The sequence below is a fragment of the Megascapheus bottae genome, chromosome 22 (assembly GCF_031878675.1).
Source record: "Megascapheus bottae isolate mThoBot1 chromosome 22, mThoBot2.hap1, whole genome shotgun sequence".
Classification (NCBI taxonomy): Eukaryota; Metazoa; Chordata; class Mammalia; order Rodentia; family Geomyidae; genus Megascapheus; species Megascapheus bottae.
Window position 1 is genome coordinate 1,966,608 of NC_143530.1, and position 12,942 is coordinate 1,979,549.

The 12,942-nt window shown below is 47.1% G+C and overlaps 1 protein-coding gene across 1 annotated transcript in view; it reads right to left on the reverse strand.

Annotated features, from left to right (window-relative positions):
• Positions 1 to 12,387, reverse strand: part of Tinag (tubulointerstitial nephritis antigen) — a 34,881-nt gene extending 22,494 nt beyond the window's left edge. The window contains exons 1-4 of the mRNA XM_090355471.1: positions 11,954 to 12,387; positions 9,414 to 9,477; positions 8,492 to 8,581; positions 3,386 to 3,500 (exon numbers count right to left, since the gene is read on the reverse strand). Coding sequence (XP_090211597.1) covers positions 3,386 to 3,500; positions 8,492 to 8,581; positions 9,414 to 9,477; positions 11,954 to 12,308 — 624 coding nt within the window. The 5' untranslated portion in view covers positions 12,309 to 12,387. The remainder of the gene's footprint in view (positions 1 to 3,385; positions 3,501 to 8,491; positions 8,582 to 9,413; positions 9,478 to 11,953) is intronic.
• Positions 12,388 to 12,942: the final 555 nt, after the last annotated feature.

Sequence of the window (12,942 nt, forward strand, 5' to 3'; positions counted from 1 at the left end):
GTGGCTTTTGTCACTCACCACCAACCTGGAAGACATCTAACGTGGCATTCGTAATGATTCCCAAAGCCACTCGGGCAGTGCCACGTGTTCCTGAAGCCACGACCCTGCCAGGTATCAGCTCAAGTCCAGAGCGCCTGGGGGTGGAGGAGAGGTGACATTTCCCCAGACACACTCCACAGAACACCAGCTCTGCAGAGCTGTAACGGGTATTTTCCAAAGACTTGATTCATCAAACAGTTCTGAGAATCTTGATTCCAAAAATTAAAAAGATTTTTGTCATCACTGCAATGTGTTTTCATTTTCATTTTTCAAAACTGCCAGTGTTTGTCAGACTACAAAAAGTTGAAATAAGGGGGAATGGCTTCAACTATTCATGATTCAGGCCAGGACAAACGAGGCTGCTTTGTTTCATTCTGTATCGGGGGTTTTGTTGTTGTTGTTTTTTGTGAGCTGGCCATTCATTTTGTGTTTCACACTGTGGGAAGAGCCAGAGGATGGATGGAAATGACAGATCATTTGAGGAGGGGCCAGAGAGCAGGCACTTGTTGAACCAAATCACCAGACAACCACAGAAGCATGCTCTGCCACACTCCCAGATGTTTCTATCTGCGGAGGAAAGCTACGTTTTCACCTTTCTTTTCAGAGGATTGTCTGCAGTGAGGGATCCAGCCCCACTGTGTGTCAAGTCGTGTTCGATTATATCACTGTGCTCTGCCTGGGCTGTGACCAGGAGGGAATGGCAGATTGAAAACGCAAGAGCTGCTTTTGTGGATGTGTCTATGAGAATGGCTACCAGGACAGGTGAGTGTGCAAGAATCGGGGTGCAGATCTTCGAAAGTTAACTGGAAGCCTGAGGAAAGGATGGAAAAAAGGAAGTCTTGAAGACTCTTCGAGAGTCAAGAAGGGTTCCCGCGCTGTTCGAATCCTGAATTCAGAGACGGCACAGCTAGCATTCTGTGCTGTCTTGACCTCGTCCCCTTCCCGGATGGGAAGATTCTGAGTGAGCTGAGGGTCATGGGCGTTTACATCAGGATACCTGGCCACGTCCTCCATTCTGCACACGGACTTGCTCGCTTCGGAAAGAACAGGTGCCAGGCAAACATCACTGTTGTCTTTTGTTCAATTTCAGGCCATGTGAATCTCTGTTTAACTGTGTTCTCCCTTCTGTGGTCAGCATTTGGGGTCCCAGAGAAGCTTCCGTGTACAGTAAAGAAGCTGCTGGAATGAGGCTAAAGAGGCTCATTCCCATAGTTATTGCTAATCCAATTAAAAATGTCAATGTCCCGTGAGTTATTAAAAGAAAAGAAAGGAGAAACCTAAACCTGGAAATATTTGCCTTGGTTTCCTAAATATCTCTCTAATGGCTTAGTCCTGTAATTACTGAAACATATTTTTAGAAGGAAAACTGACTTCTTCCTGTTATATCTAAATGGCTAGGGAATTAAATCCAGCCAACCAGCTGCATGTGTTTGGAGAATTAGAGGACGTTTGCACTTCTCATCCAAACATTTCTGTCTTTAAAGGTCGCAGGATGGGACGTACAATGTTACCTTATCTAAACTCCCAACAAACCACATTATGGCATTGTTTTGTTAGTCATGCCAACATAATTCGTTTATATTGGGGAGCAAGAGAGGATAGGTTATACTAGTTAACTACGAAGTTAGCACACACTCGTGCTCCTCTATCAGGGTGATGCCATATGCCTGCGGATTTTCCAATGTGACAGCAGCTTTCTTAATATTTTAGTACCATTCACAAATGGTGAGATCTCTGCCTCGCACCAGGCCTCTCTTCTCCCTCCTGCTTCATAGACTGGTGATGAGGCCAGGAAGGGAACAAAGCCGAGAGAGGAGGACAGGGGCCCCCTGGCTCCCTCTTCCCACCCAGAAGGAAGGACTTGCTGCATCAAAGCTCTTGTGCAGGCAGGGTGGAGGAGAGATTTAGGGTTAAGTGGAACGGATTGGCTTCTCCTACTGGGAAGCATGCAAGGGCATGCGAGGACAGTCTGATATCAAGTATTGGAAATTTCCACATCGTCATCTGGCTAAAATATTAACCTGTCATTCTTTCTGGGTTCCCTACCCGCCGCACAAACCATGGCTGCCAGTTCACGTCAGGCCTCACTGACCTAAGCACAGCTGTCTGTCCAATTGTCTTTTATTTAGCTAGCTATTAGGATCAAATCAACTCTCAGAACTCAGTCCTCAAGCTCCCCCATGCAGACATAAGAACCCGATTCCGTGTCTTACCTGCTAAGTGGTAGCAGAACTCTGATGGGTCAGCGGACTTTCCTGATCTGTTTCTTGTTATTACCTGTCACTGTCTTCTGTTAATTTAGAGCTCTCCTAAAGTGTAATCATCAGGAATTTTCATTTAAGTGTCACTGCAGAGATGTTTTTATGCAAGCAAATCCCCGGGTGCCAACAAAGGATTGTGAATGAGATTGTCTTTCCACTATGATGAGTGTCAGCTGGAGAAAGAACCGCGCTTTGTTTGGCCTGGATTTCAGATCATCCCTAACCACAAGCACTGAAGTTTACAAAAGGGGATGTTGGAAACAGTCCCTGGGAAATGGATAGAAAGCTTAGTGTCGGGCCCACCTAGTCCACCAACAAAACCAAGCCTGGGAATCGCCTCTACAATGGAAGGATTTTCTTAAACAAAAGCCAGCTCCTTCCCCCCAACCCCACGTCAATTTTAGAGTTAAGACAGGAGAAAGGCCAAAGTGGAGCCGTGGCAGGAACAATCCAGAGCCATCCTGTGCGGATGGTCTTGGAGATGGGAGAAGTCTTTCCGCTGCCTTGAACCTGGACTGACCTTAGCTGAGGGATTCAACAGAAACTCCAAGGACGATCTGCCCACCCAGACCCTGTAGATGCCCTGGCTCTGAACGCACTTCCTTCAGTGACTTCAGTGAACCTGGCTCGGTCTCAGGGTGACTTCAGCTCCTTCAGGGTTCATCCGCCTGTCTTTACAAGGTGGCTAACCTGTCATCCTTGGCTACAGATCCACCTCTTTTGAGGTTACTGCCTGAGCCAGGGGACAGCTACATGAGGGCAGCAGCCAGTTTCGTTCTGTTGGGATGGAGTCTCACAAACTTCTCTGCCTGAGTTGACCCAGAACTCCAGTCCTTCCGATCTGTCTCCCACTGAGCTGTGGTGGCCCCGTGCACAGCTGCACTCAGCTGGGGTTGAGATGGGGTCTCATGGATCTCTGCCCATAACGGCCTCGGCCTGCTGCTCCTACCTCCCCTGGCCAGCTCCGTAGCTGGGACTGCGAGCCACAGCGAGCCACAGCCCTGGGCTTCTTTTAAACTTGCATCGCACACACAGCTCTACACCCACACACACGGGCACACACGTGAGCCGGGAGGCAGGCTTACCGTCACTTCATTCATGCTCAGAAGCGTGGGGCCAGGAGGCAACGTGCCCAGGCGGTGTGTGAAACCCTCTTCTAACGTCATTCCCCAGAACTGGCTGTAGTTCTGGGCCTTCCAGCTGCCCTCGGGGAAAGAGGAAACACGGACAGGTAAGACACTGGCTTCTCAATTCACCTGTCTATCTGCAACCACACAGCAGCAGCTCTCTTGAGGTGGAAGCCATCCCTGCAGGATACATATTCTTTATCCTGATAATCAAACCTCCCAGACACTCCTCCCAACTTCGGTGCATTTCAATGATTGCAGCGATTCATATGAGACACATAAAGCTTAAAGCGATGCCTGTGAAATCTTCAAGCAATGTACTCTAAAGGGTTAAGTGATGAGAGCAATAAAAGAAGTTCCTTGATGTGTCATTAAATGGATTTTAGGAGGAAGCATAAATACATAGAAATGTACTTCTAGTTTCTCTTACGTTTTAGATTTGAAAGAATAGAGAACAGGTAAGAAGTTTCTGTGGAAAAATGAGAATAAACTAGTTATGCTTTTTTCCCCTTTGTTTTTTCATTCTGGGAGTTGAACTGAAGGCCTCATGCTTAGTAGGTCAATACTCTATCATTGTGCTGCATCCTGATCCCAGTGGCTAATTAGATATGGTCATAGGCTATTTTATAGTGTATGATAATTAGATATGGTGATAGGCTATTTTATAGTGTATTCAGTGCTAGATCAGCTCAGTTAGTAATATAAAATCAATTGGTGTGAAATTAGGTAGTTAAAAGTCTGGTACATATTTCTGAGATATTTTGTGTTCATATTCAGATTAAGGTATTTTCTTTTAAAACTGAGACACTTAAATTTGTACGTAAATTTCTCTGGGAGATGGCAAACACAAATTATAGAGAGGAAAGTCATTTGATTGTTTGAGGGCAATACATTTTCAGATCTAAACTTTATCTTGTCGTTTGTATCCCACGTCATTTTCTATGGGATGGGTTGATGACAAATACAGCTCATTGTTCACAGGTATACTTAGAAAGTATAAACACAACAAATTACGTTGTGTTGCAATGCAGGCTTTGATCTCAGAACCTTGGGCTGGGGATGCAAGTTCCCCACTCCAAAGACCTGCCGCTACTCAGGGCATAAAATCTTAAGTAATTCTCATCTGCAATTTTATTTGTGCCAGTCCTGGGACTTGCACTCAGGGCCTGAGCATTGTCCTTGGGCTTTCTCCTCAAGGCTAGCACTCTGCCACTTGAGCCACAGCACCATTTCTGGCTTTTTTCTCTATGTACGTAGTACGTAGTACTGAGTGCATGCTAGGCAAGCACTCCACCACTAGCCCACACTCCTGGCCTCCTCAGCTGCAATTTTAAAGTATAATTCGCACCAGAACCAATGAAGGACTTGAAATTAATGGAGTACTCAGTGGATATTAGGCCAGGGGCCTTTGCTTACTAATAAAAGAGGAATTTTAAAACAAAACAAGGGTAGACACCAGAAAGACAGAGATAAAAATGAATAAATGTCTCTCCCCACCAGGAGTTGGTACTCCAGAGTTTGTACTACAAAGAGAGGCAAAGGCTTCATGGTGAGCTGCCTTAGCAGCTTGGCAGAGGAGCCAAGCGGAACTCTCCAGAGAAGCTACCACCAGTCTGTAGGAAGTGAATCTAACGTTTGATGAAGACGAAGAATGGATCTGGGGCCAGAAACGAAGTAAGAAAGCACTAACCTCAAACAAAGGCACTCCTAAGCAGAGCCTGCAGGGCTGCGGTTGAGTTGCACTTTAGGGGAGGCACAGAGAAGGTGCATGCTCAGAAGAAGATGGACCGAAGATGGGCTGGGAGACAGGAGAGGCACAGGGATGGCACGGGGGTGGCACAGGGTGACATGAGGGTGACAGAGTGGAGGTGTTGGAGTCATTTCCACGGAGGAGAAACTTAGTCCTCAGAAGGGACTATGGAAGGGAGGGATTTTAGGAACCGCTGGTGTGCCTGCATCCAACTTTGTTTCCCAAAGGATGCGTATGAAAGTGTAAACCGCAGAGTGTGTTGGATCAGACTGAACCCAGAGAGGTAAGTCGGGTTGTAAACTTGATAGAGGACCCTCTAGAGCAGAGCCCAGGAGCAGGGACAGTCCACACCTGAGTCACCACGATGATGACCTGAGAATTACGAGCAAGGAAGAAGCCGGGGCCTGCAAACGTCAGGGCATGTTTGGCCGGGTGCAGGCGGAGGCCCTCACTGAGGGGAGGGAGGAAAGGAGGCCCATCCAGTTTGAGCTGATGTGGAGAAAGATAAAACATCAAGGCAGAACCCAGATGTCCCTCAGTTGATGAGTGGATCAACAAGATGTGGTATTTATACACTAACGGAATTCTATGCTGCTGTCAGAAAGAACGACATCAACCCATTTGTTAGGAAATGGAAAGACTTAGAAAAGATCATATTAAGTGAAGTAAGCCAGACTCAAAGGAACTTAGGCTCAATGGTTTCCCTCATTTGTCCTAATCAATAGAAACCTTGGGCTCTACTAGCAGAGATTTACAATAGAACAAAATCTAGATACATAAGGCCATATAGTATGACATTAAATGTAAGGAACTCCAGAATAACAAAACAAAAACCATATAATGAGTGACTGTTGTCCTTTATGTACTATGTTATCTCTCATCTCTTTTGCTGTCCCTTGGTTATCTCATATTGTTACAATTTTTCAACATGTTATCTGATATATTTTATATGTGCTTAATTGGTTATTTGAAATTGGATAGGGAAGGGGGGAAATCAAGATAAGCAAGGGGAGGGTGGGAGGGAAATGGGGACTAAGACATGAGAAAGGGTATCAATGTTTGTGAAGTTATGCACCTTCTATCTGGTGAATATAATGTAACCCTTCTGTTATTCACAATAAAAAAAAAAGTTGAAAAAAAAACATCAAGGCAGATGTCCAAGAGATTAGATTTTGAGTCCATTAGGAAAGCGACAATCAGAAACTGCACAGATGAAGAAGAGTCATAAGAGACTTCCAGTTCATTCTATTGCAGGTTGGACTCTGTTTTCCCAACTGCTGTGGATGGCTGAAGGGTAAGAGAAGAACAGAATTGACTCTGTGCCCCAGGAAGGCCCAGGCTTCCAGTGGAGTTTGCAGGAGCCTGTCCCACCCAGGCACAGCCCCACAGCCAAAGGCCAGCCTCAGCCTACTGCAGACACACGCCACCGGACGCCCCAACAGACGCAGGCCACAGCCTGCCGCAGACACACGCCACCAGACGCCTCACCAGACGCAGGCCACAGCCTGCCGCAGACACATGCCACCAGATGCCCCAGCAGACACAGGCCACAGTGCATCTGGAACTCAGCCTTAGTGTCTAGAGATACAGGAAGAGCCCTGCAAAGACCAGCGAGGCCTCAGCTGACCAGGCTCAGCACCGCACACTCCTAATTCTAGCACTCAGGGGACAGGCAGGAGACCCCTGCTTTGAAGCCATCTTGGACCAGTAGCAAGGCTTCGTCACCAAACAAAACGAATCAAAAAATGGCACAGGCCTCTAATCTCATCTAAATTCTGAAGGCAGAACATAAGAGCCAGGAAAGAGCTGAGAGAAAAAAGAGAGCGATCCTACATCACAAACACAGTCTGGGTCCCAGCCACTCTGGAGGGACAGGCAGGAGAGCCACAGGCAGGGAAATTAGCAAGAGGCCTTGTCGGGAGAAAAAGAAAAAGGTGAAAGGGGAAGAGTGAGAGCAATGGCTCTAGGGCGATTGGCTTGTCCAGCAAGCATGAGGCTGAACTTTCAATCTCTAGTACTGAAGACACAAAAATAAAACGAGCCACACCCAAGAAACCCACCACACAAACCAGTGAAGCAGACGAACCAATGCAACCTCAGCTGCAGCCATTCCAAGTCACTGACGGGACAAAGACTGCTGAGGAGCAGAGGACACCGCGTTTGGAGAGGTTTGCTTTGTCGTTTCTTGGAGGTGTGAGCAGGTGAGGAACCTGGCTCAGTGGCTTCTCCAGTGCCACAGGCTCCTACATTCTAGGCTGCGTGTCCTCCCGTGATGTAACTACCTGTCTAGCCATGGAAAAGTCTCCTGGTCATCAAGTGCTCACCTAACACACACACACACACACACACACACACACACACACACACACACACACACACAGGATTCGTGGGTGATTTTAAGAACAACAATGTCAACAAATGAGCTTTGGTGCATTTTTCTATTTGCCAGGAGACTGCTTTGGATCTGAGGAAGCCCGAATCCCACCCCACTGGGGCAGGCGAGGCTTGCATGTGAGAGGACAGAAACCGCTCTTCCGTGCTTTTCTAGTTGCTTAGAAATCCAGCTTTTCCTGTGAGGCATTTTCCAGAACAGGGGAGATGTGGCCCAGGGCAGATAGAGATTCAGACCAGTGGAAAAACCCTGAGACAGGAGTACCCTGGGCTGTCTCTCCGCCCTCCGCCCTACAGAGCCAGGGAGAGTTAGGGCTGGGGCAGGGGTTTTTGTGCCCCCAGGTCAGCAGCAAGGCCGCCCAAAGTCCTAGCTTGTTGCAGAGACCCGGCTCTCATTCAGAACATTTTTAAGTACCAGCACTTGAAATTCACTGCCCCAGGTGCCAGGATTCCTGTCCCCATCGCCCCCTGTAACTCAGTTGTAATGTCACTTGTTGCGGTGAACCTGTCTAGATGGATGTGAGGCTGGGGGTCACCCAGAGACAATACTGTCCTCTTACAATCTTACTCAATGCACAGCAAAGGAGCAGGGGGTGGCATTGTAGAGAGAAGACTAACATGAAAAAGGCAACCCAGCCAACTTCTTGTACTGTCAAAATACCCACACAGCACAAAGCTCCCCCATCCCCCCACCTCCACTGATAATACCTGCAGAACTGGAGACTGCGCTCCCTGTTTCTTTGTTTATGTAGGTTTACCTCATGCATTCCAAGTTTGCACACCTTTTGTACTTTGCCTTCCTTCCTATCCTCTCCTGACTTTCCTTCTTAGATAATTACCATGTTCAGAAGGGAACTGGGTATAGTTTAAACAGAAAGAGTGATTGGGGTGCCAAGAAGTGAGAACTAGGGGCTTTATCTCACCCAAAGTCTCCGTTATTGATGTGTTCGAGTAATTCCGGGCGCATGAGGCAGGCATGGCTGGCACATCTCCACTGCTGTCCAGAGCATGTGCTGCGAAGACACAAAAGTCACAAAGGCGGCCTGCCCTTTCCGAGTGCATTTCCAAACTACCAAAGATCGCCGCTTGCTTAGCACAAGCCCATATCTGTCTGATTCTTGGTGGAAAGCAAATCACCGTAACATAGGCGTTAGCTGCCATTCTATGTGCTCCTAGCCTCTGCTTCCAGCACTTGAGAAAGGATATGAGCACATATGCACTGAATCTTTTTCTTTTTTAATATCGTTGGACTGGGCGTGGTGACTCACGCCTGGAATCCTAGCTACTCAGGAGGCTGAGATCTGAGGATCAAAGATCAAAGCCAACCTGGGTACTAAAGTCCATGAGACTCTTATCTCTAATTAATCACTGGAACTGGGGCTGTGGCTCAAGGACAGGGCAGTAGCCTTGAGCTGAAGAGCTCAGGGACAGTGCCTAGGCCCAGAGTTCAAGCCCCATGACCACCACCAACAACAACAAAAACATACAGTTGGGACAGTAGATTCAGCATACTGGTACTTAGAAACTTCTAGAAAGCAGCCTGGTTTTTATAGCATTCTTATACTCACAACAAAGCAAATTGCCTCTAGTGTGTTAAAATATTGGCAGTGAAGGGGTGTGCACATGTGAGGTCACCCTGCTGGAGACTCATTATCATCCACATGACACACGCGTGTAATTATGTTTTGACATGTGCTTGCAGGGTGGCCCCACATGTGGTGAAACGTTTCATGTAACGGACTGTCAGAACATATTTAAGCATGGGCTTTGTGCAGCCGGTGTCCCTCTTAGCTGAAGAAAACACACACAGACGCCAGGGCACGGGCCTGCGCCCTCCGTCTTTACCAGGGGTTGCAGTTGTCCTTGATCACTGATCCTTCTTTGAAGAACTGCCCGTCCCTGAGGCAACCTGTTAGCAGAATGGGCACACAGATTAGAACTCTCAGGGGGCTGCAGCGCACGGGCAAGACAAGAATCTAAACTTGTTGGCTCATCTTCCCATCTGATGGACTCTGCGTGCCGCTGTGTCTGGGTTTGTGTCTCAAGTTCTTTCTGGGAAAGTGCTTTTAACTTTAAATCGCTACTATGCCACAACAGAAAGGATTTGTAAAGCATAGAATCTGGATTGTCACAGACTCAATCACTACACCAAAAAATAATGTGTTTCTAGGTAAGTAATGTAACAGCATTTGAATTAATTTATAGTTATGTTATTTTAAAAAATAGTAATCAGAGCAGAGGCCAGTGACCCACAGCTACAATCCTAACTACTTCAGATACTAAGATTGACTACGATGTTAGGGTTGCAGTTTGAGGCCTGCCTGTGGGTCGGGGGTTGGGGAGGGGGAGGGTGGAGGTTGAATTGCAAGATCCTTTCTTAAGAGCTAGACCAGGTACATGGAAGAATTGTGCCCAGAAACTCGCCAGCCAGAACGGAAGACCTGTTGCAAAAATAACAAGGAAAACTCTGGCTGGATGCAGGACTCAGAGATTAGGGCACCTGCCCAGAGTTCAAACTCCACTTGACCCTTCTCCCATATTAATCAGATTTCACACATGGGTATAGTTCATTACAGGTGAACAGAGCAAGTCATTCATAAGTGTGGCCACAAAATAGAAAAAAAGGTCATTGGATCTACCTTAAAAATAGATAAATTATATTTTAAATGCCTTCCTTTCCTTCTTGCTTTTTTTGCTTCTTTCTTTCCTTCTTACTTTTTTTTTTCCTTCTTGCTCTGCTAATAGAGATTAAACTTGGCCTACTGCTTGCTAGGCAAGCTTTCTACCACTTTAGTCACACCCCCAATCTTAAATTCTATTTTTTTTCCTTCAGAATTGTTACAGAGTTCAAACTCTAGTAGAGCCAAAGTTGTATATGATAAATTAATGAGCAAATAGTATGACATCTTGGGGTAGGGGTGTTGCTTTTACATGCAAAAAAATAAATCACAATTGTCTTTTTTAATTTTATACATTTATTTCCAATTTTGTGAAGGTCTCTTTCCTTTTCAGCCAATGACTTCTAAAGATAAGATAAAGGGAAGATAATCTTCATGAGACCAATCATAGCTCAATATGAAATTTTTGCTACTAAATAAAATGATTACTTCTTTTCATAATGAATGCAGTGAAAAAAACCCTCTATCAGGAATGTAAACTCTCCATAAAATATGACCTTAAACACGTGCTCCCCAAATTCTAGCTCTTGAGCAAAAATAAATTTTGAAGAAGTAGCAATTGCTTTTTTCTGGATGAATTATATGCATTAAATAGGAAACTCTCAAATATACTTAGATGTATCTAAATCACTACAAGTTTGGGTGAGTATTCTACAAGGCTCAAGTGCAAGGCACAATTCAGATTGAAGACGGGTATGTTGATGTGTGCCTGCAGTTCCAGCTACTCATGAAGCTGAGGCAAGAGGATTGAGTGAGCACCAGAGTTTCAGACCAGTCTGGGAAATACAGCAAGACCCATCACCCTCACACACCCACAAAAAAGAATAAAATGACCCTATTTATTTATATTAAGAGCTTAAAAGTGCGGACATCTAAATAGCCCCTGTAGGATTTTTATAAAAGGCTAGCTCTTCCACTCTCCTCGCAGGGCCGGCACACGGCAGGGTCCATGTCTGCTGAGAGCTGGATTGGTGAACTGAAGGCAAGAACAGTGTCCGGATGGTGAAATCAGGAATTCTAAGTGCTATTTCTAGACATGAGCTCCCACGGAAAATAATGCCACAGCACTGATTAACTCAGGGCTCCCGCAGAGGAGATCACGTACTCTAAGGCAGAGCCTCACAGAGCACATACATGAGGTAGTTTGCTTTCACCTAGGCTTTAACAGCAGTGTTATTATCACACAGCATGGTGGCAGGGGTGCTTTAGTCCCAGGAGACAGCAGGAAGGTGAGTAAATAAAATGTCTACCCTTCTGTAGGACCCTGTATCCATCTTGAGGCTGCAAAGATGTTAACTCAAAACCCCCAGAGCTCTGATCGAGGCACATTTTGTGTTTGTCTTCCAGTGCTGAGGACTGAACCCAGAGTAATACACATGGCAGGCAAATCCACCATTGAGACCGCTCTGTAGCTGCCACCCGTTTTAAAAGACAGCTAAAGTGTCAGATAACCCTTACCAGCCGGAACTCTCCTAAAGATGCTAATAAAATGCAAGTACCCTGCTCCTGAACCCGAGCAGTGGACAGGTGACGGCTCAGAGCAAGTCATCCCAGAAACTGCTGGCTCCTCAGACGGGAGGGGAGGGGACGAGAGACGGAAGGAAGGAAGGAGGAAAAGAAGGAGGGGAGGAAAGGAAGAAAAGAAGGCAAGGAGGGAGGGAGGACAATCAGCTCTTACTATGCACTCAAGCGCATGCTCCAGCCTACCTTCCGAAGACCAAGGCAGAGCTTGAAGTGGTTCTTCATTTTCTTCACGGCAGAAGGACTTGTAGTCCGGACAGCAATCGGAATTGTCCCTTTCACAGAATCTATCGCAGTAACACACGGCGTTTGCCTCATAGAACTGTGTGGCACAGGTGTCATCTCTGTCCTCACAGCACCCCAGCGCTCTACAGTAGCGGCCCTGGAACGCGGCCCTCCGGACGCGCGTCCCCTCCCGCCTGCTGCCATTCCCGCTGGGGAACCCCCCCGGGCCCGCCTCTCTTCCAGACAAGGAATTCCTCTCCGTCCATATTTCTGCAGCCAGATAAGAGAAAATGAATATCTTATATCCGGCCCACATTCTCTGGAGGTGTCAGGTGAGGCTCCCTGGCTGGTTAGCCTGTCCTCTCGGGATTCTGACAGGTCCCTGGAGCCTGAAATCTAATCATCAAGACGCTTCAGCCTGAACCCTGAAACACACCTTTTACTTGAGCATACTTCTCTTAGTTAATCATTAGTCAAGCATTTCAATGTTTGCCCAAGGTAATACAAGTGTTAGAAAGAGACTCCTATGATTCCATCAGAGTTAAAAATGGTATTTCATAGTGTAAAGAGCTGACCCCACCAATCCACGATCTGCCCAAACGACCCTCTGGTGATTATCTCCCCCCCCCCCCCCGCGTCCTGGATGCTTTCATCTGGAGCCTTTTCGTGTCGTTCACCTCATGGCTGCAGTCACTGACTCGGTCGGCTTTCCCGTCTGTGCCGGTCAGGGGAGCTCTGACCACAGCCATCAGAAACCGTGGGACTTGAGGCATCCTGGGGCCCCCTTGGCTAGAACTCCCCGTGGTGACCTTCCACCCCCTCCTGAGCTCTGCCCAGCCGCAGTGGAGAGCCACGGGGTCGGAAGGCAGCGCCCAGCCAAGGAAAGTCAGGTGCCCGACACCACGGGGGAGGGTGTGGGGGACAGAACTCAAAGGTCGCCGTGCCAGTGG